The sequence below is a fragment of the Cryptomeria japonica genome, chromosome 3 (genome assembly GCF_030272615.1).
Source record: "Cryptomeria japonica chromosome 3, Sugi_1.0, whole genome shotgun sequence".
NCBI classification, from domain to species: Eukaryota; Viridiplantae; Streptophyta; class Pinopsida; order Cupressales; family Cupressaceae; genus Cryptomeria; species Cryptomeria japonica.
The window spans coordinates 999526852-999554794 of record NC_081407.1 but is presented as its reverse complement, the minus strand read 5'-3'; the positions used below and the strand labels follow the sequence as shown (position 1 = coordinate 999554794).

General features: G+C 37.1%; 1 protein-coding gene across 4 annotated transcripts in view; it reads right to left on the bottom strand.

Moving 5' to 3' along the window:
• Window positions 1–27370, bottom strand: part of LOC131077759 (kynurenine 3-monooxygenase) — a 143704-nt gene extending 116334 nt beyond the window's left edge. The window contains exons 1-3 of one of the 4 annotated variants that reach the window (XM_058015309.2): window positions 26852–27370; window positions 22843–22956; window positions 22549–22704 (exon numbers count right to left, since the gene is read on the bottom strand). In XM_058015309.2, coding sequence (XP_057871292.2) covers window positions 22549–22704; window positions 22843–22956; window positions 26852–27085 — 504 coding nt within the window. In that variant the 5' untranslated portion in view covers window positions 27086–27370. The remainder of the gene's footprint in view (window positions 1–22548; window positions 22705–22842; window positions 22957–26851) is intronic. The other 3 variants (XM_058015308.2, XM_058015306.2, XM_058015307.2) reach the window with 3 other exon arrangements.
• Between the last annotated feature and the right edge of the window lie 573 nt (window positions 27371–27943).

Below are 27943 nucleotides of genomic sequence, written 5' to 3'. Positions count from 1 at the left end.
GAGCCCAACGACGAAGGGATTCTCAAACTAGCAGAGTGCTCCGAGGATGAGACAGGGTCATTGAACGGGCTCTTCCACTGGCAGATGGAGGATTACGAAATGTTCCAGAGCTACAGGCTCAAAGTAGAGGAACCAGAGCAAGTAATAGAGGAGGTGTACCTGCCGGAATACAGAGAATATTGGAAGGGAGACGCCCCAAACCTCGGTGACGTAGATAATCCCAAGATCATTCGTGTCGACAACGATTGGAACCCTATGTGGAAAGCCGCAGCCTTCAAAATCTTTATTATTCTTCTTCTTCTTATGTACGGGAAGGAGACCGTGGTTCCTATAGAATTTATGTTTCCAAGTCTTCGGATGGCCATTGGAAATAGACTTGCCATCAACGGGTCCAAATGGAAACCCTACCATGAGAAGCGCACAGGGACCCGAGCGACCGAAAGGACACCCAAGAGTTTGAAGGGGGACCCGAGAGGATGGAAGGGGACTCGAGAGGCCGAGCAGGCGACTCGAGAGGCACGAGACCAAAGCGGGACTCTCGGGCGAGGCAAACTGAGAAGGATGAAGGGCGATCCCAGAGGCATGGGACCCAAGCCAAAGACTCTCGACAATTAGATTAGGAAAAAAAAAAAAGTTGGTGGGACCACCATGCGCCGGGACACCATACGGCAGGACACCGTGCGGTGGAACCACCATGCGGCGGGACACCGTACGGTAGACCACCGTCGACGGAGGTCACCGGCCTTGGAGGGTGTTCATCTACCGTATGGCCAAACAGCATCCACCTTACGACCTTCCCAGACACCGTACAAAGAGACCACTCACCATACGACACCAAGCTTCGGATGACCCCAGTCGTCGTACGGCTCCGCCACCGTACGACAGATAACCTCTGTACGGGCTCAAGACATTACAGTCCGCGGCAATTTAAAAGAGGGTGAAAGGAAAAATACTAGGGCACGGCAGGGATAAAGGTGGTGGTGGCACGTGAAAAAAAAAAACGACCAGATTTAAAATCATTCAATGGAGTCTGGAGCCAGGACACTGAAAAATTAGAGTGGAGAAGCAGGTTTTTGGCATCTTAAAATATCTCAAAAATGATGTGCGCCATGGACTTCCATGTGGTTCCTGGGGCGCTACCCCTTGACCCCGCTGGGGGCACTGCCCCCAGACCCCCAATTTATTTTTGAGCTACAATACACTTTTGAGTTGGGTGAAGGCATCAGAGAAGTCATGGTAAGTGTTGGGGTTGTTCCATACTGTGAGAAAGAAGCCTGAAGCTAAGCATTGGAAGGGAAGCCATAAGCTGTAGAGGGAGAGGGAGACAGATTTGGAGGTTGCGAACAAACAGAGTTTGAGGGAAGGCATTGCAAGAACGCGAAGTCGTACAGCACCAGAGAGTTATTCAGTTCAGTTATCAACCTTTGGGGAGTGTGATGGAGGATTTGAGGTGTCTCCTAGCCTTTGTGCCAGAAGGTTGTGGCCACTTCCAGGCATGAATGGTACGCTTTGAGGAACTCGGAGTATGTCTCGATTGGACGTGAGGTTGCCTTGGTGGATGCACAAGGGCTCGGGAGGAGCTGACCACCAAGTTGGAGGCAGTAGTAGCGGGAGACTCAGCTCAGCGTACATAGGTCTTGAATGCCGAGAGGGCACCATGGGTGGCTATCAAGGACAAATTGGCTAGGGAGACAGTATCATTTGAGTAGCAATTGGTGGAGGCTGAGACTACAAAGCATGTTTTGCAGACAAGTTTGGTTTAGGCACAGGAGGACTGTGATGTCAAGAAAAAAAAAAAAGAACTCCTTGCGAAAGCAATAATGGTGACATCCGGACTTGAGCATCAGATGGTAGCAGAAAAGGGTTTTCAAGCGAGGACGCAACAGGTGTATGAGTTCCACGCTCGGCTAGCGTTAGCAGTTCCTGCAGTTCTCTACCTTGGTTCTGTTTAATGTCATCTCTATTTTGTATTAAGTCGTCCGGAGACGACTTCTTTTCTTGTGGGGGATGATGTTGCCGGGAACAATCATTATGTTATGTTGTCATATTATGTTTATGTTGTCGTCGGTAATAATGAGTTACGGCAGTCAATTAGTTAGTCGTCTCGAAGGACAGTTGGACGCGACGGTTGGTCGCACCCCTTCGGGTATTATATATTGCATACCTTTCCTTCTTAGTATCATCATGATAGTCGTACCTAGGTTTAATCATTAATGTTATAAGCACTTGATGTACATGGACTGTTGAATTAATACAGAAACTGGTTCTTCGATATATTTCCATTATGATCTGTGCATTTGCTTTCTGCGTTTAATCGTTTACCGTATGAGGCAAACAGTCAAGAGGTAAACTCCTTGAGTGACCTCTTTATTTTCTAATTGTTGCATCTTCTTTTGGTGTTAATTGTCTTTTTGCATGCCAATCTTAACATATATTGGGCTGTGATCTGATTTCATTTCTATGGGACAGTCCTTCACCACAATATCTATTACATTTGTCACAAGCTTCTTTGAGCATATAACATAGTCCACTACACTTTGGCCATTATACATGTGGCACATAATGTTCCCTAAGCTTGGCTAAGCCTTTAAACCATTGCATATTATCAAATTATACAAGCTGCAAACTCCTAGCAATTCTGCCCCATAATGTGTGATAGCTCCCTTTTCATCTCGAGACGTTCTTTCCCATTTTTGACTCCCTTCTTCCTCTAACCATAAAGGATTGTCCCCTATCCCCTCCTCATCATTAAGGCAAAGGGATTGGTTATTGGCTATTCTAGCATTAAAGTCTCCAATTAAGATGATCTCACCTTTGTGATTATATGTCGATATATCTTTTTTCAAGGCTGCATAAGGGTCCTCTTTGTCTAATTTCCTCTTCTTATAAAATTTGAGCCATAAGGAGCAAAGTAGCATGCTGCAAGGTAGATTGTGAACTCTTTATCCTCTATTTTTATCCATATGTATTGTTTATTGGGATATTCTTTTTCCACATGTAAAATTCTTTTCCAAGAATCTCTTACTAAGATTGTTACTCCTCCATGGTCTTTTCCACTTTCAGTTAGCTCATTCCATACTAATACCTTCATATATCCCTCAAAATTTGGAACCTTACATCCTTCATGCTCGTGTGTTTCAAGGAGGACAATCACAACCATCCCCTCTGCAATGGGCCCTAAACCAGGCCCTCTCCTCCAAGGGTAACCTCTACGATTCCAGCTTACCATTGAGAGGTGTGCCCAGGGGGGCCCGCCTTCCTATTTACTATATGTTGCGGTGCAGTCATGGTTAGGAGGGACCTCAAGGAGATCAATCCGAACCGTGCAGAAAATTAGAAATAACTCAAGCAGCATAAAATGGAGGCAATGCAGAATCAAATGTATTAAATCATAGAAAATGGTTACAATCTGTAGGCAACATGCAGGCTACAATAATCGGCTCACAGGCCTGATTACAGTATAAGCATGTTATGCAACATCCGGCTACAGCAAGAATGCGGGTCAACTCCAGAACACCTAATCCTTAAATTTATCTTCTATATCCTAACTACTACCTATTACATGCTAGATTACATTGATTTATATGCTCCAGGATGATCCGCGTCAACCCAAGATGAACAATCACCGATGAATCAAAATGAAACGTGTGAAAACACAAGGTCGGCCTCCGCCAAAGAGATTCCTCCGACCAAAGGATGAAGCGTGGATCCAAGGGAAGGTCAGCCACACACCAAGGAACGTTGGAAATGATGAATTGAAGCTCAGCAAGCAACGGAAGAGATCCGCAAGGTTTGCCAATACCAAAATAGGTCTAAGCGGTTCTGGTAATCTTAGCCAGAAAACTATCTCGAAATCCGGAATCGATAACTTGATGGAAAAGTGTCCAAACGTTCCGCAGATTTGGGAAGGAAAATAATCACGTTCACAAGCAAAATCCAACTCCGCAAGATCCGGTGAGCAAATGCAAGAAAATGCAGAAAGAAATGTTGAAACTGCAAAACAGAAAACAAACTAAAAAAGAAATGTTTTTTTTTGGTTGATGCAAGATTGCCAAGAACAAGGGATGCTCTAATCATGTTGCTTTGTTGTTGAACTGGGCTTTCTCTCTATAAATCCATGCTTCATTACCTCCACTTTTTACTACTACGACTTTTTTCCCATTCTTTCCTTCTCTCTTCTATCTGTAAAGGGGTTAAATCTTCATCTATGAAGAATCTTGTGCCTTTGAGAAACCTTTTGGTCCTCAAAATTTTGTTCTCGTCCTCAATACTTTTCAATATTACTCTTACATTTCTATTTCTGCCATCTCATGACACACTCCCAATTCTGCTTGCTTGATGAATATGCCCTGTCCACTCCCACTTGTTTGCCAGAAAGTCTTTTATTAACCTCTCGGTATGCTCGCCTTCCCCATAATCATTCAAGCCTTTTATCATTATATTTGCTGCCCTATCTTTTCGTTGTCTTTCTTTCCCTATTTGCACTCCGATTTGCTTCTCTATGAGTTCCTTTTGACTCTCTATTGAACCCTTCATTACTTGTACCCACGATTTTGCCTCTTCAAGTTGCTCCTTTAGCTTAGCTTCTTTTATTTCTATGTTTGCTATTTCTGATTGCAGCTCTTGTAGGTGTGGAGTGTCTCTTTCCTCCCTTCTTGTAGGAAAATTTCCATTTTTTATCTGCCTTAGTTCCTCCTTCACGAACATGATTTCTTGCTGCCCTGTTTTCAGATTGGCTTGTAATTTGGTGATTTCCTCTTTAAGGGACTTGTTTTCTTGGGTTATTTTTGAAGAGCACACGATTATACTGAGAGGGGGGGGTGAATCAGTATAATAATCTTTTTCAATTTAATACTTTGTAATCAATTAAAATAAGCATGCATATGAACACAATAACACAAGATTTAAGTGGAAACCCAATGCGGGAGAAAACCACTGAAAATGTTTGCTATATATATTTTTTACAATGTTTGTGAGCACCAACCCACTGGAAGCACCAACTCCCCAATCTGATTAGTGAGCACCCACCCACAAGGACAAAGCACCAACCTTATCCAATTGAAGCACCTACTTCACAAACCTCAAAATTCTGTTATGAATCTTCTTTTATTCTGCTACAATACTGACTATAAGTCTGTCGTAAATACTGTTTTAATTCTGTTGAGAATTACTCATAGTCTTCTTGGTTTTGATGCATTTTTTACACAAACACATATATAGGCTTTATCAATATAATCTCCACATTGCTTGTTTTCTTCAATCTGATTGTATGTATATCATTTCTACACAGCAGACTTCTGTTATAATTTATCTCTTCAGCATTACGCGTCTCCACTCACACCGAAATATACTCTATTTTCTCCTTCATATATACCTTTATGAAGCGGTTTATTTGAAAAGATATGTCTTTCAATTATTAAATCGTATTTCCTTTTTAATTAGCACCTTTACTAAACAAACTAATATGTTTTATCATCCGATGGCTATTTGTCTTTTTGTATTTCATGATTTTAATCTTCTACCTCCAACCAAATAGCAAGGATTATAGATTTAATATGCAATGATAAATAAAGCTCCGCATGTATATACATCCGCCGTTTTTTTTTTTAATCTGTGACCATATTAACATATCGTTAATTCTTTAATCTCCGCACTTGTTTGATAGTCTTCTTTTGCCGCCACACTTACGTATCGGGAAGAATTATTTTTATCACGATACCCGTTCCATTTAAATGTATAATACTATGTAATATGCCGCCGAAAATGATATCGGGAAGAATTTGTTTGATTTGTTTTATTTTTATTGACTTCATAATATAAGCCGCCGAAAATGATAATATATGTGTTTCATTTTTTATTTTTTTTGCTCCCCTTCCATATATTCACAATATGTATATAGTTTGGAATAGGCTCGGCTAAAATACGAATTACCATACTTGCCGCTGGAATGTAATTATTCTTTACATACCGTCATTAACCCATAAAGAATAAAAGTCCGATCAAACGTTATTAATTTTTAAGCCCGATAATGTTTTTGATCAATGAATAGATTAGGCCCGATAATGTTTTTGATCAATGAATAGATTAGGCCCGATAAATATGAAATATGCCACCGCTGAATATAATCTACTCCGCTCCAATATAAGGCCGCTTCATTTTTATATCAGTTGAAAATTTAATGTATATCGTGGATATATATCCTGTCGGTAATGTGTAATGCTTCAGTGGTCTTTTCTTTCAATTTTACCTTCATTTTATATTTATGCCTGTAGTGCATTCTGGATCTGTCTTCCATCAATGACAATACTTCCATCAATTTTATGGTTGGTTTCCATAACCTCTTGCCATTTGTTATACTTCAATTGTTCCAACACTTCCAAACCTTCAAGCCTTCTCTTTCATCCCATCAATTCATGAACGTATAGGTTTGAGGACCAAGTTAGAGGTGTTGAATTAGGGTTGTATTGGTCTATCTTAATGTCATCTTCCATCTCCTATCCAATTTTTGTCTTTTGTTGTTTTGTTCCATCAATGCACTTGAATTGATGCTCTTGTTGGTGTGCTCTTCCATCCTGAACTTCATGATCCCGTTGCATTTCCATCTCTGTATTTACTTGTTCGTGCTGCACCTTATGGATTACTGTTGTTTGGTTAAAGTTTACTATCCTTGGCAAGATAGTGATAAACTTGGTATGCCCTAGCCACCTTAAACTCCTAGCTATTTTATCTTGCCTTCGTTGTAAAATCCTCTTATATTGCTTGGCATTAACAAATGTAAGTCCTTTTACATTTGGGACTTTGTCTTGACCTCATGCCTGAGATTCTAGACTCCTTGCTGAGATATCTGTAGTGTATGGCATCATACTACCTATCTGAGGCACAGTCTTATGATCATTCCCAATCCTCTTCACATAACTTTTCTTGAGCTCTTCCAATGAGACAATGTGTTCATCTCCTTTGTATTCTGAGAAATTTATTAGCAAATCCACCTCCTGCTCTATGATGTTTTCCACCATATTGTCTGATTTTGATTTTTATGGTTTTATCATACGGTTGTCCGAGTTTGTTTGTTTTTGTTTTCAATTTTGTTTGTGTTGTTGTTGCCTAGAATTTGAAATTATTTGATATGAAAAAAAGTCCATATAAACAAACTCAAATATTGACAAAATCCACCACTAGAGAGGAAATATGTCAAAAACTTACCTGCAATGCTCTTCTCTGGACCCCACTTTAAATCTTTGTCTATTTTGGTCCCACAAATTTTATCCTACTTCGTCCCTGTGCTTGGTTGAGCCCCCCACATTTTTAAGCAGACAAAATAAAAAAACCTTTGATAGCTTTATTGGGTTTGGAAGCCTATGGTTTGGCCCCACAACCCACTCCTCCTTTTGCTCTGGAAAGCAAATGCCATTAAAATGAACCTGTGATCTTTACCCTGTGACACTTCATAAATCTGAAGACAGACTAGCAGTAACTCTGATTGCTGTTATTATGAACTCAGTGCACAACTGAGAAAGTTCTTCTAATTTGAAAGCAACCTTAAATCTTTTCACAACTTAGAAAACAATATCGTACTATCATAATTGGAACAGAAAATAATAATAAACTACATTTTGAAATACACATACCACAGGCTGACTTTCTTCCAATATCATTTACTAAACCTTCTTTTGTTGCTTCTGATCAAATGATATATTTCTTTCTCATGAAACACCAAGAAAACTCACTCCTCAAAATTGATGAACGTATCAATCATTGCTCCCAGATATTTCTTTAGTCTTCACGTGTTTTAATGCCATCTATCATCATCTTGTTTTAACAAACTTCGTGTTTTTCACACAATATACGTGGAACCAGGCTTCTTTTCTTTATGCTTTCACGATAATAACAATCATCAAACTTTTCATTAGACTATGCACAATACAACAGCAAAATACTCGTGTCATTCTCTTATTTTTCATTGGCCCATTCATCATCTTCACATCCCAATCTGATCTTCTATTAATAAATTTCTTCATCAAATGAGTAGTTAAAAAATAGTTACACAAATAATCCAATCGGTTGTAACTATGAAATGTCCCCCTTAGTTTTTTTCAATTTTTAAACACAATCATCTGATGGAAATATTGTCATTGATGTCAAAGAAGGTAAGAAGACAATGTCATAGACAAAGTGTCATTCATGTCAAAGGTATACATGATATATAGACCATTGGATTTTGTTCTTGTGAGTAATGTCAAACAAGCATGGACGAGAGTGTTAGATTAAATATCATCAATGTCAAAGGCAAAGTGATATATATCTTGTTAAGACACAATCAATAAGACTGCATATTCATGCTAAAACCAACTTCATGTCTTAGCAATATATTTGGCAGCGACTATAAGGAGTGATTACATGCTGACCGACTCCTTCAGTAACACACAGGAGATATATCTATATAACAAGTTTGTCGATTCTCTGAGATGAGGAACAATTGGTATTAAATATAGTATCTATTTTGATTATATTGAAGAAATATTGAAGGCAGTATTGACTAAAGATTACGTTCAGTGACTAAAATGATTCGCTTGTTAATATCAAGGCAATGTATGGTGGCAGCCGACTTCCTCACAGGTCCACGTCATGAACAGCATGCAAACATTACTTGGCAAAGGCATATACTTAATGCTACATATGCACAACATTTTGAAAAGGTTATCGAATCTGTGAAGATATTACAAACAATCACAAAAAACATTGAAGAAGTATAATTTAAAGTCAGCGATGCATTTTCTTGCAACGAGTATATTCAATAAGACATAGTTGTAAATTTCGTATGACTCCATTCATGATTGAGAAGCGATTGAATGAGAAGTATATCTATAGGCAACAATTGAAATCATACAGCAAAGAGAGTTTATCGATAAGAGAATTCAGAATGGTCAACTTCAAGACAAACGACGACTGATATAAAGCGATAATATTCTACAGAATCTGAAAGTGAGAAACAAGCAGTGATAATCATTGTGTTAGAAGCGAACTCAAGGTAAAGCGACAAATCAAATGTACAGCAACTACAAAGAATATGGTAGTGTCGACATAAGTAGTGACTACATATTTGTACGGAAATTCATGTATATAAAGCAATAGAAATTTAAACATATAAGCAGTGTGATCCATCAAATGGGAAGATTGAGATTGATGAGTTTGAAGAGAAAGGATGATCGAAAGAGACTACGCGAGAAGAAATGGGCAAGAAGCGTTGACACAGAAACAATTGATCTGTGAAAGGCGTGATCAGCAAGGCCTCTTTATATATGTCAATTATTATATTTATGTCATCGACTTGATGAAAGGAAGCTTATTCTCAAATGATGAGATGAAGATTAATTTAAGAGTGCATTCAATTTAAGAAGCGGTGAATTATTAAAATTTTAGATACTTATATATTTCAGGCATATGACAGTCATCAGCAGTGAATTATTATGATTCATATACTTATTATTCTAGTGTAGATCGGGAAACCTGAACGTGGCATTGAACAGCAAAGAGCTGAAAACAACTACCATAGTGAACTAAAGGCTAAAAGTACTGAAAACTGTACTGCCAGAAATAGCCTCTGAACTGGACGAATGAAACCTGCCAAAAATAGCAATAACAAAAATAGTACTTACTAAAAATAGCATATTGCTAAAAATAGTATGTCCAAAAACATTTTAACCACATTCTAAGTAGTCGTCGCAACTTACTAAAAATAGTAAGTCTGGAAAAGTCTTCCGATTCGTTTACATGTCACACCATCGCGAAGATCTCTGAAAACCCAGAAACATAAGTTGTCCTCACCCCCACTTATTAAAAATAGTAAGTTTACCAAACTCCACTGATTGCTATGCATGTGCCATCATTGCAAAGCTTTTTGAAGACCCAAAAGGAATCTGGAATCAAAACTGTAAAACTCCAACATGCAAGCCACCAAAATTGCCAAAGCATCCTCCTAGAAAATAGGAAACCCTAGTTCTGCCTCTGACTGACCAACGGGTCTCAGGATTGGCCAACAATCCCCAAAACAAACTAGAGCGGAAAAGGGGACATTACAAACTACCAACCAACTTAACTGTCTTTCTTACATTGGATATAGTATTGCTTCATTTCCTCTTTGGTTGTCATTAAGTAGTCTTTAGATTGCAATATAAAACTCTTTTAGATATATACATGGCTATCAAATTGTTATATTCAGTTATATCAAACTTCTAAATATATAGTCATTTATACATAGTTGGAAAGATATGGACTTTCAAATTTGAACCTAATAATAATAATACATAGCTTGAACCATATGCAATCAATCTGAATCAAATGTTATGCAGAGTCAAAAGTATTCAACAATTGCATTGGCTTTGAAGATAACCTCATCCAAATCAAAGGTAAAGATAATGTCATTTCGTTGTATTTTTAGTATTAAAACTATTGTTAACATTATAGATATTGATCTGAAATCACAGGTACTTTACCAAAACGGTGTTCACAACAGCAACCAATTTCGATACAAGTAAAAACTCTAATCATTATCAAACCAATCAGGGTTGTACTATTTGACATTAGTGACAAGTATGCCAACAATAGTATAATCATTTCAGTGGATTTTGTGATCAATTCAACTGAAGATAACATATTGCTGAAAATAACACTTTTTATCCAATAAAATGACTGTCAAAGAACAAAAATTAAAATTCTGATTTTAATTGCAGATTACAGAAATTAGATAAGGTTACAAAGATTGTCATACAGTTTGCATCAGCATATCAAGTCTTCAAATAGTCTCAAAAACCACTCAGCTCCACAGAATACTTGTCAAATCTCTATGGCAGGGATAGTTAACTTCAAATCACTGCTCACAAGGAGGACATCTCTATTATAGCATTCACACCATCTATGAATGAAGAATTTTCTGTTAAGAGTCGATGTCCTCTGCACATTAGAATGGTCATGCCCAGACCAAGAAAACTCACTTCAAGAGTCACACTCACACTTTCTTATTACCTTCTAGCATTCACATGTCCCAACACAAAAGAAATCATTCCCAGCAAGTGATAAATAATGGCAATCAATTTCTATTCATGCCAAGGACTCACACTTTCAACAAGAAGATTATTGCCCAGCACAAGAGCATGAATTCACCCAGTTATAATCTCAGTAATCTTATTTATCTCCCAGCAAGACCTTCATAAGTTTTCTTAAGAGATGGAAGAACCAATCAATCACAGGAGACTTGTGGAATGTGAAATGACCCCCTTACTTTTTTTCAATTTTAAACACCACAATGCACCCGTTAAGGTTAGGAAAGAGAAATACAATACTACAAAAAGTAACCCTTCCACTTTCTGCTCACCAAGAGCCTAGTGTGGGTGAGGTGAGAGCATATGGTGAATAGAGGATCGTTAGCTCCAAAACAAACTTAAGTACAATGTTGGGCGGCAAGCCAGCCCCTTCCGCTTGTCCAGTGGACAAGAACAACTTAATGTGAAATCACTCTACCACTTTTCAGCAGGAGGACAATTATTACAACACTAAAAATAAGATCACTCAACCACTTATTCAACAGGAGGACAATTATTACAATACTGAAAATAAAATCACTCAACCACTTATTCAACAGGAGGACTGTGAAACTAACTGAAAATAATAGATAGGCGGCTAAGCCAGCCTCTTCCACTTTTTCAGTGGGAATACAAAATGTAAAATGCAATAAGATGAAGGCTGATCAGTACTACTGATTTCAGCGTTACAATGAGAGCATTAGCTTGCATATTACAATAGGAAATTGATACCCAAACACACCAAAATGGGAGGAATTGATCCTCTAACAAATATGAGACATCCAGCATATGAAAAGTATCCAAACGGGTAAATAACTTGGGTCTGATATAAAGAACAAGAAACTGAAATAACAGACCAGCAAGAAGATAAATCACCTAGATGCTCATAGCTTTGCCCACACAACTCCGAATGACTTGAAGTCAAATGCAAATGATCCCTGAAGAGGAGACGCCCAAGCCAAGACCAACCACTAGCTGCAAATCTGATCAACACACCTAATGCACGCTTCCCAAGGCATTCAAATACATGGTACGGCCAAGTAAGGAGGGCGATTTTGTTAATTAAATCCAAACACCATGAAACTTAGCAAAAGGAATCGCCTAACCAAGAGGAAAATGTAGGGAAAATACCCAAAAGCAGCAACTGTACTCTCAAAGACTTGTGAATGAATTTCACGATCAGCTCCATTCTAGCACTAAAAACAACACTCCAAAATCAAAAAGCATCAAATAAATCCATCTTCATTAAGCTCAATCTACTCCTCTGAGTGAGAAACAGTCACAATATTCAGCTAGGGGCTATCTTTCAAGCACGAAACTGAAGGAGGCTAGGAGGTATGCATTCCTCGAAGCAAGAGTCTGGAATGATTTCGACAACACTTCGTTACAATATTCATCGATACCCAAAATGAAGAGTTGAGCCTTGTATTTATAGAGAAATATCCCCCTCAAATTCAAATTCAACTCCTTCCAAATGAAATGAAATCCAATGCCATCTTGGACGCCCAAGCAAAAAAAATATTTGACTCTAGCTAAAGTCAAATAATTTCTTCAAAGGGGACGCCAACTTAACTTAAGTGAAAAATAATACTTTATTCACCAAATCGACCCCATCAAGGTAGCAAATGTACTTTATAAAATATTCATGAAGTGTGTTATGGCATCCAAGGTAATAAAGTGAATTATTTCATAAAATTAACATATTTCTTTCTAAGGCATCCATCATGCCTTATAAATAATTCACTTGTAAAATATTTTTCCATGAAAGATCCCAAATGGATCCTTTTGCTGTTGCTGCTGTAAATTCTTAATTAAACATACTATATTTTTGTAATTTTCCGGTGATCTTATAGAATAGACAGAAGTTGCAGAAAGGGATTGTTTCTTTTTGGGTTTTGATGTTATAAGTAAAGTAATTGATAAATAGCAACAAATGTGAAATAAAACAGTAAACGATGTTCATATGTAAGAACACTTAAGCAATCTGAAAATACTACAAATCATACCAGGCAAATAACTTAGTTTTGTATTCAGCAAGAATCCATACATTTATTTGGAGTTGTTCTCAATCTGGATTGATGCCAGATGGAGGAATATTACTAGCAACAAACAAGGAAGACCAAATAAGCTGAATACAACCCTTCAAACCAACATACAAACAAGGCGTGGTTGCAAAGGAGGCGTGGGAGCTGCTGCAAATCACGTGCCAGCTGAAATAGACTAGCCGCCCTGTTGAAACCCCCAACATGCACGCTGAATCTTCAGGACAAGAAGATGTGTCTTCTACCTCTGACAATCTCTGTGCAATCCTCGATAAATCCACTGTCAACTCCTACTGAGGGCTACGTCCCAGCAAGCTCAGACCAGGGGTTTGCGTCCCAGACCAAAATCACTCTTCCAAAGCAATTCCCAAATTCGCAAGTTTCAAAATGATCAAAGATGCTATCAATTAGGTTTTCATCTCCTTATAACTCCTTTCCCTTTGCAAGTCAAACCCTAAAGAATAATAATGCTTGCGCTTTATAATTAAAGTGACACTTTCCCAATTATGGCATCAAACTATAGAAAAATATCACTTTATTGCGAATAAATAGCTTCAAGAATCCAAAAAGACTTCGGGAGGTGAGAATCATGTAGCAAAGTTCAAGACCTTTCCAACGAGCTATAACACAAGCATATCAAACCAGATGAAGCCAAAAACCCCTTATTACTCCGAAATGGCTATATACATAGCCTTATTTTAATTTATTTAATTGCTAACTTAGGAAATATTTAAATATATTAAAATATTTCCATAGATCCAATAATAGCCCAAAATAACCAACCAAACATGAATCTGAGTTCGTCACCTGTCTGTGACTGATGCTAGACAAGATGGGCCAATTGGCAGTCCCATCCCTAAAATCTAGGGATACTCCTAGAAACTAGGAAACACACCCAATCTTCCTGAAACTGAAACCATGGTATGGTCCCGTGGAACCTCAAATATGGAAACTACCACAACCTCCTAAAAAGTAGGGAATCGCCCTAAAAAGTAGGAACCTCTCTCCAAACACCAGTAACTACTCAAAAGGATCCTGCTCTACTCCTTGGTCCCCCAGGTGGTCATTCAGTCAACTGTCAGTTCTCCCTAAAAAATAGGAACTGTCGTCTGAAGATCCAAAATGGCTCACAGAGCCCCTGCAAAGCTCCATGACCCTCAAAATGAGTCCCCTAACCATGTCATTGACCTACGGGAACTCAAATGGTAGGTCAACCCTTGCTCATCTCATGTCACCTAGAAAAGGGGACATTACATTCCTCAACCATGAATTCGCCCACCATAAGCTCAAACTTGCCAAAATTAGCTCCAAAAATGTTGGAAGACCAACTACTCAAACTGGCCTAACGAAAATAGCCATCTGAACTAACCTGCTGAAACCCTGCTAAAAATAGAAATTACTAAAAATAGCATATTGCTAAAAATAGTAAGTTTGTCCACATGCATTTTTACCACATTCTAAGCAGCCGTCACAACTTACTAAAAATAGTAGTCCAAAAAAGTCTTCGGATCCAATTGCATGTTACACCATCGTGAAGCTCTCTAAAAACCCAGAGAAATAAGTTGTCCTCGCCTCCACTTACTAAAAATAATAAGTTTACCATACTCCACTACTTGCTATGCATGTACCATCATTGCGAAGCTTTCTAAAAACCCAGAAGGAACCCAAAACCAAAATTGTCAAACTCCAACATGCAAGCCACCAAAAACGCCGAAACATCCCCCTAGAGGTAGGAAACCCTAATTTTTGCTCCCGACTAGCCTACGGGTCTCCGAGATAGGCTAACGGCCAACTAAACTAGTTACTACTAAGAAGCGGGCATTAGCCTCTTGAAGGGTACTAGTCTTAAGAGCCTTGACTAGTCCCCGTAGCCTGTCATGTAATCCCTCCACAAATAACATCACTACATGTCTAACTGGCATCTCAGGAACCATCACTGCAATGCATTGAACTTGAAACTCATTGATGTAGGTTTCAACATAGCCTATTGTCTCAATAGTGCTAGATCCCTATAATATAACTCCACATCCTTGCAGTCAAATCTAGAAATCAGCCACTCGGTAAACTCAATATAGGAGTGTATAAGTCCATGGTTTTGGGTGACCAAACCATGGTGCCACCAATCGTAGACCACGCCCTCTAGATGCAACACTGCGAACTTTATGGCCTCGTCCTCGGGCATAGGCTTGAGCGACAAGTAGATATCCAACTTGTGCACCCAATCTCGTGCACTCATCGTCCTACTGCCATCAAAAGTAGACAAAGAGAGCTTGTTGGTAGCCCTCTGTAGATCACTATTACCCTGCTGACGGGGGCGTCTATCATCCCTCCTCATGTTGTCTTTGCGCTGTGAACAATACTGGGGAAGAGGGAATGCCTCTCTCACATGAGCAGGTAGGCGGGTTCACTCATCACTGGCCACCATCACCACATCCTGAAATGCAATGCCCTCCTGTGGGTCAACTAGAAGTGGCTCATCTCTAGAAGGGAAATGAGGCTGCAGGGATCTATCTATTGTTCGAGTGAGAGCCCTCTCGTGTCTATGTGACCCACGTGCATTGTCGAATGATGATGGGGCTCTACTACTGCCACGGCTACCAGCTGCAGATATCGATTTGTCATGCCCGTCACACCTATCCCTATGACACCCCAAGTCCAATCTGTCCAATGTATCCTGTAACCTATCAAGTGCCTACACAATCCTAGGCTAAGACTCTGCAAGAGTTCTAAGTAGCTCATCAGGATCTGGACGATTTTGTCTATGATTAGGGCTCCTACTACCCTCCTGATGATCACCCATGTCTGCACCTACTAGGACACCGAAACTAATGGTCAAATGATGGGGTCCCCTTCTGCAAGTGTAGCATTTGTAAGACCCAAACTGTCTGTGATGCATGTAAGAAGCCACAAGACCTATCAGGCTGGTAAGGTCATGGCTCTAATACCATTGAAAGATCCCCAACCCAATTCTAACCAAATCTAACGCAAACCAATTTTTGTTTTGCTGATAAAGTCTTTGGCCAGTGTATGTTAAGTAGGGGTTTGACTGATTTCTTTGTTTTGTTTGGGTTTTTGAGAGTTTTTGAACAATGTTTTGAATGCTAAGTGAAAGAAATAGATGATACCATATAGAATAATGCATAACACATAAAGAAGGCAATTAAGATAACTTTCTCACTTAAAAAGACCGATGTACATACCTTTAATTGAGCATAAAAGTCTGATACAAATTTGAAGCAGATATAATATCAGAAATCAGCTCTAATATTAGTTGCTACTCCAAATACACCCTAAGGTTTCATAACCTTGTTTACAAAATGGAGCGGCTGGCTAAGAATAAGCTAGAAATGAGTGGTGATGACCTCTAGAAGGTCTTCCCTGCAATTAATTGATGGAAACATGCCCTCGAATTGATAAATCTGTACTAAAATCCCCAATGAAGGCTGCCAAATGCACACTAAAACTAAATACTAATGTAACCTGTCACCAGGAGAGATGGGTTTTCGTCTAAATCTCCAAATTCTTCCAAAAGTTTGCGTTCCTGGAAGCTCCAATCTGCTGAAACCCCCAAGCTTGCTACTGATCTAAAAATTGGAAGCATAAGAATGAGGGCAATTGTTATGAAAGTTGTTTTTTTATAAGCTCTCCAAGAAGTTCGATGCATATGGGAGTCACTATTTAGCCTTTAAAAGCTTAAAATGAGCTTGAGGGTCTATTTTCTCATTGACAAATTGGCCCTCTTTTAAAAACAACTTGAGTTACTAAGATGGGGGTCACTTTTCACTATTCATCTTTATGTTTTTCAGTTACTATTCACTTTTCACTATTCACATAAGGCCACCATTAGAATTTCAATTTTATTCATAGATATAGCTCCCAAAAACCAACTGGAAGACCTTCGAAGCTCCCAAACTAAATCCCACAACCTCGGGTTGGGTCCCAAACCACCCTGCTGACCTACAAAACCCTAATAGTAGGTCAACCTCCACAAAAAACTGAGAGGTCTAAGGAAGGGACATTACAGCCTTTAACTCTCCTCAACATGTTGATGAACTTATGTTTTACCTTCATGACAACATATCCTTGGCCTTGAAGGTAAGAAATGTTCTAAAATTTTGGACCTGCAGTTTTGGGACCCAACATGATCTGCCCACATGAGGTCTTCAACTGCAAGAAATTTCTTAGCTGCTTTTAAAAGGGCATGACCTTCAGACCTTTGTAGTTTGCAACCTCCTTCCTATCACAATTTGAAAGTAATTTCTTCATGCCCTCAACTACGGCCTACAACCTTTACAAAAGCAAGAAATTATGCCACAGTTCTTCTCCACAATTTTCCCATAAACTTAGTTTGCACCTTGGAACCTCCCCTCTTCCCAAACTTCTTCTAACTCCACACAATCAATGTTTTACTCAATTGGATGATCTTCCTCAACATGATCCAGCCTTGATACCAATGTTAATTAAAATCAAAGAAATGAAATTGAATGGAATTGGCAAGATTTTTCAGGTAGAAAGAATAGCCTTATATTGTAGTCCCCCTCTCTCTTTTGGCTTGTCAGCCCTTGTGGTTGGAGTTCTGTGTGGTTCGACCCTTTTTGGTGTTGGTCGATTCTGGTATTGGTTGTGATGTTTGACTATGACCTTTGGATTCTTATGCGGTATTCATACTTTGTGCTTATGATTCGTTGCAATTTATGATGTTGTTATATGATTGTGAATGATGATTTATTTGTCGATGTCTATGATGGATTGATATGATGTTGTTAATGATATCCTTATTAGATGTTATTCATGTTTAGTAGTTAGGTAATTGTGATGGATTACTTATGAGTTCTTGTGTTTATCAATGCATATTGATTGATGTACACTGCTACTATGCTTGATGTGCTTGGGTGAAAGGGAAAAACACCGCATTGCTCTTCACGGGCAAGCTACGTCGCTTCCATTCCCTATTCACAGTATGATACTATGTGATTTATATGTACATGTTCAACGGTTTGTTTACGCAGCTGCAAGTATCGAGCATTGACTCTGCCTGAATCTTTAGGTCTGAGTGTGCTCTACAACCCAATGGTAAAGTGGAAAAGGGAGATATCAGTCAAACCCCATCGTACCAGCGTTCCTATGGAACGAGACCCCTGTCAGGTATACTTGTATAGTGTATGTCTGGTCATGTCTATCGTCTGCTCAATTGGTCCTCCGCGTTTTGATTTGTTGTATTTTGCTGCTCCTGTGTGTAGTATAATAATTATCTAATATTTTGTGGATAAGATTAGTATTATATTTTAATGATATTGGGAATGTCGTTATTTGATTAATTAATAAGTTGGAACTGTGGAGCTCAAAGATTTAAATTATTTAATTAATTAGAAAAGAGTATTTATTAAGGGAATTAATAATAACATCTATTTGTGTAATTAAAGATTAATTAATTAATAATTTATTATAGTTGCCTCATATGACTTATTAATTGAGAAGCTTAAAGGCTTAAATTATTTATCTGAATTGGAAGGATTAATTAAATAGAAAATTATAAATTTTTAATCAAGTATTTTCATTACTCATGTAATAATCTATTAAAATACAATTATTACTTAATTGTTTTAAAAATTAATTTTAAAGGAAATAATTGATATTAAATTGTTCTATTTTCAGATTGCATGTGTGGGGGTTACTAAAATAAAGTAATTAATGGAATGTAATTAATTGGGAATCTTGCATGCGTATGGGAGTTACATTTTGAAAAAAAAAAGCATATCTATTGATTTTGAAAAAGAAAATGGGAGGAGTTTTTCTGGGGATTTCCCCGTGAAGTCTTTCTCTGCATACGTGCTATCCTAGTTATGGGGTTTTGGTAGAAAATTTTTGGGGAAAAATTTCTAGCTTTGGGGAAAACGAAGTTGGGAAAATTGTTTGATTCATCTGAAGTGGAGCTCTCTAAATTGGTACCCTGTAATTTTTGTTCTATCTCTGCTTTCTCTTTCAGATAGCGTAATAAGGTAGGTTCCTGATCCATTTCTTCCTATGCATGTTAATTTCTTCTTAGTTTCAATAAGAATCAATGTGATGTTTTACTAAAATGAGGAAATAAGAAAGATTAATTTGATTTGAGGGATTGTTCTTGTTAGTTCCTCGAATTTGCATCCCTTGACTAAAAAATCAATATCTGGAAAAAATTGTACCCTGTGGCTCTGATTTTTGTAAAGTTTTAAATTGTGCTTTACTTTAATCTTATTTGAGAATCTGGAATTTGTTGGATTTAATTAAAAATCTGTGTATTGGGCATTATGGATTTGTTGGATTTATACTTGGGAAATTATGTGATTCATGGTCGGTTTGTTTTAGTATTGACATATATATATATACAAATGCTATTGTTTTTGCCGTAGTCATTTATCACATTTCTTTGTATGTGTTTTGTTTTGTTGTTATTGTCTGTATTTTTTTTAGCTTCGGCCCTGTGCATTTTGGGCTCCATGGGAGAGCCCACCACGGCGTGGGTGGCTCTGCCCACAACTGTGGGGACTCACCCACAGCCATGGGTGAAACCCACGGTGCCCCTCCTTTCATTGCCTTGTAATAAAAAAAATATAATAATAAACTTCGATCAATTTTATATTTTCGATTCTCTTTTGTATAATGCAATATATATATATATATATATATATATATATATAATGTTGATTTCAGTTCTATGTTGTTATCAGAGAAATGTGCTCACATATTGATCTGCTAACTTTTATTTTATGTTATGTATTTAATTATACATATATATATATATATATATATATATATGAATATTTTATCTTCTATCTCTAAGCTCTTTTCTTAATTGATAATGATCAAATCATGATAGTTAAATGGTAATTATGTATTTCGTTTTTGACTGAATATTGAATGTTAACTTTATTGTGCAAAAACATAGGAAGGGAGTGTATTATGATGATTTGAATTTGGGACACTAGAAATTAATGCTAAATCTGAATTAATGAAGGTGTTAAGGTTAGATTGGTTTCCTTGGTGTTATATTGTATTCTTTTATGTCTAACCTTATGAGGTAATGCTATCGCTGTGATTCTTGTTTATCATTGTGGGTTGCACGGCCATGTGGTTGTAATGCTTTTAGATTCCAGAGGCTAGACCTATGATTGAGTTTCTTACTGTGTATGTCATCCCTTCGTCATCGAATGTTGTGAGATTGGTGTCCTGCTTGGCTTCTATTGTTTCCTTGTTGCTTTGAGCCATCTGGAATAGTTATCTTTTTCTAGCAAGTGGGCTAAGCCTTGCTATGGTCGGAACCATGTCACCTTGTGTTTTGGGTGTCATGGCCTTGTGTTTTATTTTGATTCCTAGGAGCAAGTCAAGGGGGAGTGGCTTTCATTGGGGGCCGGGACCCAAAGTGGTCACCAAGGTAACTCAATGAGAGTTTGTAATCAAGTGGAAACCTAAATTAATGAACTTGGGTGGGTAGTTCGTTCACATTAATAAAGATAATTCTCTGTTGCCTCTTTTGCCCGCAAATGCTCATATTAGATTTGGGGTGAGTAGAGAAGGGCTTGGAATGGCTTCCACCAATCTTGTCTTCACGAGAGGTTGGTGTGGTCCACTAGTGTATGTATGGGGGCCGGGGGTCGAGAGAGGTCACCAAGGTAACCCAAGATGGGGGCCGGGACCTAGTGAAGACCTACTAGGGTAACTCATGACAACCTAGTGATGACACTCTTCCCTATTGCCGCCTAGTGGTAATTTATGTTATGTTATTCTCCTATGGATTGTTTTGAGCCTCTAGAAGTTGGTGGTTAACGTTTGTGACTCCTATGATGTTACTGTTGTGAGCCTCATGTGTATTTTGTCTTGTTGATTCTTTTGTGAGTCTCATGTGTATTCTGTCATGTTAACTCTTTTGTGAGTCTCATGTGTATTTTGTCTTGTGGATTCTCTGGTGAGTATAGCTTTGCTGATTCGTTTTTGAGTCGTGTTTGGTATCCTAGTATGTTTTGCTTCCGCCATATGAGTCTGGCTGATACCTCCTGGCACGGGGGGTGGACCTTATGGTACCACATGGTTGGGTGGAGTGCTATTCGGACCCATTGGGTTTTGGCTCGTCTTGCTTCATGTTCGAGGAGGCTCATGAGAAGATTGAATACTGATATTATTGTTCCAAATTCATGTATTCATCCCATCATGGAACTCTTGGAGATTATATCTTGTGGATCCATTGTAATGTATTTGATGTTCATATGTAAATTCTCAAGCAATGTAATATGTATCATGTACTTATGTTATCGATCGATATTGCAATATGTATAGAAGTTCTCTGATGAGGTATTTGGATGGTGATCAACCTTGAGTTACATTGTTATGGGACCTTGAGGACATTTGCTAGTTGTTAATTGTGTATCACTATTTATCTTGATGAATGTATCTCTCTTGCATTTGTAATGTTATCTTTATTAAAAAAAAAATTATTCATATTTTCATTGTTTTTGTTGTTCAAGTCCTCTTGGCTTCATAGTGGGGCGTGACATATATTATTAAAATAAGTTTAAAACTTTAAATAGACAGCAGTTCCAAAAGTTTGTAGTTACATCACCCTCATTATACCACTAACTAATCACCTATACATACATAATACAACTCCAATGTGGTAAAATGTTGGTGGCTACTTGTTTGGTAATAAATCTTAATATAAAGTTTAAACCAGATTAGAAATTGAGCAATAAAAACACATCTAAGCCACTTCCACAACCCATGTCCTGAGTTTTGAATCAACATTTGAAGAAAGGCATTAAGACTATTTGTCCATTATTGCACATCTCTATGAGAAGCAAACAATGAAGTAACAAATATGTTTCTCTCCAAAATAATGTCCTCCATGCAAAAAGTGCAAGAAAAATTATAGTAATGGTTATAAAATGTCTCAAAAAAAGAGGCATGCACCAAATTACAATGGGAAACAATACAAGCACAAAATAATTTGTGGGGTATTATCACATACACATTTTCGATATGTTTTGAGTTCAGGTGGCCAGTGTTCATAATCATATCAAAATAGAAACAATTGAAACCCACTGATCCACATTTATAAAACATTAAAATTATCTAACAAATATAAAAAATATTCTGCCATGTAGCAGTAATAGGTACAGTTTATATATTTGACATCACAAAAAAAAGCTAGATGCCAAGCAATTGATCTATTGATTCTAGGACACTAGGTAACAACTATACCATAATTTTATGGCAAAAGGACTATTACAGACTAAAGTTGTGGAAAAAGAATAGGTTGCTAACTTTGTTTAAGTGCAATACAGATCCTCAAGTGAATGTATCAAGATTTTTCCCTTTTCCCTGTATATTATTAAAGAATAGGGAAAGGTTGAAGAACATTAGTGAGCTAGCTTATAAGTATCTTTATATTGTCTTACCTTTTTCCCTTTCGGTAGGTGGGAACAATTGCCTACTTGTGGTTTCAAAATGGAAGAAGGCAACTCCAAACCAGCTGCTTCAATGACCTTAATGCCTCTTCTTGTCAACAGAATAGGAAAAGAGCGCGGATCACCTCTGAGTCTGGCTTCATCTATCTTCATTGCATTGTAGTCAATATATGAGATTAAAAATTTGTGATTATATGAAACTGTCAGTCTCCAAATTTAGCAACATTTTCTATTCTTCATAATATTACAAAAAATGAAACTTCTGATAGGGACTGGTATATGTACCATTGATCGACGTTCAAAAACATGAACATGAAATCCCCTACGAAGTAAATAAAGTGCCATGACACAACCTGCTGGCCCACCTCCAACCACCACAGCTTTGCCAAAGCTTCCCTGCTAAATGAAATGAGGCCTAGTTAGAAATAAGTTGAGATACACCATACACGGTTACATAAAATGTTATAAGATCATCATTACTCAAATTTCTATCTAAAGAGAGTTATTAGAACAATGTTTCTTTTTGGATAGGCACAAACCTATTAAAGAAGGGCACAGAATTTATAAGATGCTTTGAGGAATCATAGGTTTTGAAACAAGAAAACTCTAATAACACTGAAGATTGGAGTGCAAACTATCAAACTATAGTCTTTGATACATCAAAAAAACTATTTAATTTGGGAAAAGAATAAGATTGGCTAATTCTGGAAATTTTTAGAGTTCGACTTTACAAGTGCCTCCCAAGATGATCTCTTCTCTTTTTGTTTGATCTTTCTTTTCTGCCATTGCCTATTCGAGTTCTTGTTCACTCTATGTTTTGAGTTCCTCAAATCCCAATTCATCGCCAAACCTTACCTCAATGTAATGCACTTGTCCTTTCCTAGGACACCTATGTCCAGGTTACCGTGACTCCTTGCAACCGAAATACACCTTCCTTCTCAATTCATTTTTCACCTCAATGTTGAGTCTTGATGGAAACTCTTGGTTTGCAATACATTTTTGTGAAAGGGTTTCTTTGGAATGAAGGTTTTGGTCTAGAGCTAATTCTTCGCAATCGAAGTCTCCAATGACAAAGCCCACTTGATGGCCTCTCGTAGGGTAGGTGGTTCAAAAGCCTTGACCAGCACCTTAAGAGATTCAATTAACCCTTTGTTGAAGTGCATAGTCAATCTTCTTGCTGTGATGTTTGGCATTATCATCAACAACTTTTGAAAATTTGTTACATAATTATCCACTGAATAATACTACTTGAGCTTACTCAAATCTTTGAAAACAACTTCAAGATCCTTTTGATCAAATATCTAAATCAAAAGTTTCTAGAATTCATCATGAGGTGATGGATTCGTGACTCTAAATGATCAAACAGTGGTAACACCACTCATATGCAATACCCTCCCAATGCAAGGCGGCAAACTTGATTGCTTCATCTTTGGTCATTAGTTTGAGGGATAGGTATGCGTTTAGCTTCTATACCCACACATGAGCTAAGCATTTGTTAGATCCATTAGAGGGAGAGAATGTCAACCTCCCCAAATCTTGCTACATATCTCTCTGAAAGACTTGCAATCTAGGCTCAAGTCTATAACCGTTCCAAGACTTCTTCTTCATCATATAATTGGTGAGTGACATTTCACTTTGGATCTCCTCATGAAGAGCTCTATATTCTACATGACAAGCCCTACTATCATCAAACAGTGAATTTTGGGCTTCAAGTTCTAAAGCCTCTACATCCTTATTCAAAAACGTGAGTTGGGTTAGTCTTGTAGCTAAAACAAGAACAGTCTTTTGTGTGTGGCTCTAAGTCGCATCTAGATTATTATCCTCAAAAGCACATGCTTCAACCATGGGTTGTCCAAGGGGATTCATATTATAGTCCATCTTTCAGCCCAACCATCTGAATTGTCATCTACATTCATTCTCCTCTCTTTCTACCATACTATTATCTTCGACAACATGTTTTGTAGGAGATGATTGAGCCTCTACACTCTCTATGGATCGGCCTTGTTTCCTAATCTCCCTCAAGTGAAAATCTGCTTGTTCTGTCATTGTACTACATATAACTAAAACATGCAAAGTTGAACTTTGAATACACAAGCTGGTAAGATCACTAGCTCTAATACCTCTACAATGTCCCATGTCAAGATACTAATGTAAATTCGATTCTTAACCTTCCACAAACACTTATTAGTCTTCAATCTTCTTGTGGTGAGTGAAATACAGTGTATTTGCTTAAATTGTAGTATTTGTGATAAGTCGAAACTCTAGAATAATCTATGTACATTGAATTGGTGCACCAATCAAAAAATATAGTTGTCCAAACGTAAAGCCTTGCAAATTTTTCAGTTCTATGAACACAGATTGCCTCCAAAAGAACTGCCAACGAAAGATACTTCTAAGATTATAATGTGGACTAGAAAGAGGTATAAGATGTCCGTTGAAATGAAAAATCTTCTAAAGTCTTTTTTAAGGATGCCAAGGGTGATATGAAGGATCCCTTGACTCAAATGCTTGGAGGTAAATTATTCAATATCTCCTATGACAAAGATAGTAGAATGGACCTGTCTATGCTACAATGAGAAGACCCATACTATGCATGATGCATAGAGGAATCTTATCTTATAGACAGACAATTCAAAAGGTATTTCGATTAACACCAAAGGGCATAATTAGATTTAAAAAGTTGGCCTTAAATTGCAAGAAGGATAAAAAAAATTATACAAGAATAAAGTTGCCTCATTATAGGGTGAAGAAACCAAAGACAATTAAAACAATCATTCTAGATGACGAAAATAAGACTATGAAAATAAGTAAGTTTGTACCTTCTCTTAAGGAAACTTTCCAAGGTTTCTGTTAAGTTATAGATCAAGATGTTGTAAATCAAGTATGCCCTGCATATCTAGGTTTTGTTGTAGACAATCAGAATCCACATCAGAACTATGTTACCAGAAACGAGAAACGAGAAACGCAACCGCAACGGCAACGTGATGAGAAACCCAATTTTAAAAGGTTGCGTATAAGAAACGGATTGTATAGATATATATATGTATATATATATATATATATATGTAAAATAAAACAAAATTAATTTTAAAAATAAAAACTATAATACACATCTCTAATTAAAAATTTAAACATTGTTAAAAAAATATTTAATTTCATTCTTTCATTTTAAAATAATTTATATAAAACACTTTTCACAATGAATATAATAAAACCAAACCACCAGGACAAAAATAAATGTGTCATAGTTAACTGGTCATACAAAAATTATAAATTAATGTAAACTCCAATATTGGTAGTTATAAACTCCAGCTTGCAATGTATAACTTAATGTTAACTCCACCCCCAAGTTACGGAAAAAAAAGGCCTAAACTTTTGTTTAAATTTTAACTGCAATCTGGAAAAACGAAAATCATCGCTTGGAAACGGCCGTCAGCAACGGGAAACCCGTTTCGGCCGTCGAAACGCGAAACGGATGTCTCCCGTCGCGTTTCTGGTAACTAGGCATCAGAATACATTGTTTGATTGTGGGGAATATTTGGCCAAGCAGATTCATATTGACATAGTTGAATTTTAAAAAGCCTCCTCAAAAAGGTTTAGAAATCATTTTGTCCTGTCACATTTCTTGCATACTGGAATAATAAGCTAGAAATAAGTTACACATCTCCAATTCTCCACAAAGGCCAAGTTAATCCTGTGAAATTATGGACCGTTCATACGGATAGGCACCACAAGCATGTCTCTTGTGTCATATTTAAGAATTTCTTTGAGACAAAGTTAAGAGCTAATAGGCAAAGGCTAACAGAGGATATAAGGGAGTTAATTAGACCCCGTCATGTGAAGCCTAAGGGAGAATTGATGCAGAATTGGGAAGAGTGATTCTTCTTCAAGGAATTTGAAAAGAGGTTTATCCTTACATAATCTTCCATTTTGTGTTGTACTGAAAGGTACAAATTAAAACATTAACAATACATAAATAGAATTAGGAGGGGATGTATTCCAATAAAAGCAAATATTAGTTAATGAGATTTCCACAGTCCATATCAATGTTGCTAAGTAATATCTGAATTTGACTCTGTGAATTTTTAATATTACAAAATTTGACTGCGTGTAATTTCTGGTATACAAAATTATTTAAACACATTAAAAAGCCCTGGTGCTTATTGTGCTTCACTATTTGAATCCATCAAACTTGCATAATGACCACGTGTATTGAACATATGCATAATAAAATAGTATAACTGCGAACATGAATGCAAATTCAATTTCATGGATTTTGGAAAAGAATACATACAGCTTTTGTGACGGGTTGGCTTTGTGCTGCTTCTGTCGCAGCCATGTGAACCGGCCAAAAGCTAAGAAATTTGTTTTTCCGAAATGGCGTCCCACGACCAAACTTTGCCTTCTCCGGTGATGGTGAAAATTGAAAATTAATGTGTGTTCGAGGGAAGAGATTAATTCTGCTGGCATGAGGTAGGCGATGGGGTTGGGAATGGAAATGAAAGTGAGCTGCAACTTGAGCTTCCATCACTCAAGGGAATAAGCAAGCTAACAATGTGCCACACACAGCAGTAATTAGTGCGGAGATTATCCATTATAGGTTTTATCGACCATCTGTCAACGTGGATTTTTCAGGTCCTGAATCCTGATGAAGTGATAATTCTTTATACTTTTCAGGGGTGACGACGATGAAATGCTCTACATTACCGGGAAATTCGGATCACAAATTGTCGAGTAGTACCTTGATTGTGATCTTTTACCAGACATGTCTGTCTCGTTTGTGCGAATTTAATGTTTCCTTTTACACGGATTTAGGATTCCATTCGCATTCTGCCGTTAAATGAGACATTGTATTTTTACTTTTATTTTATTGTTTTTTAGGCTTAGATATCATTATTCTATTTTCCTCTTCTCTTATCCTAAAATTTAGGTGATCTAAAATTTCTTATCAAATAATATTATTTTATTTTAATATTTTACTAAATAAACTTAATCCTGTCAACCAGTTATAATAAGAATTCTTAAATTAAATATTTAAAATTTTCATTATATTATTCTATATATATAAATAGAAATCAATAAAATATATACTATATTTTATTTAAATTAATACAAATTAAATTAAATTAAATGATAAATTAAATTAAACAATTTAAAATAATTAAAATTAAACTAAAATAACTTAAATTAAATTAAATTAAATTGTATGTGTAGTATTGTAACAAGTTAGATATTCAATATGTAATGCATAATTGTCAGATAAAAAAAGCCATCTCCATACATTCAAATAGATAAATTTATTTTATATTTAGAACATTTTGTTTATACTTTATTTAAAGCGACAAAGTTTGTTTATTTACCTTCAATTACAAAAGAATAAAAAGTC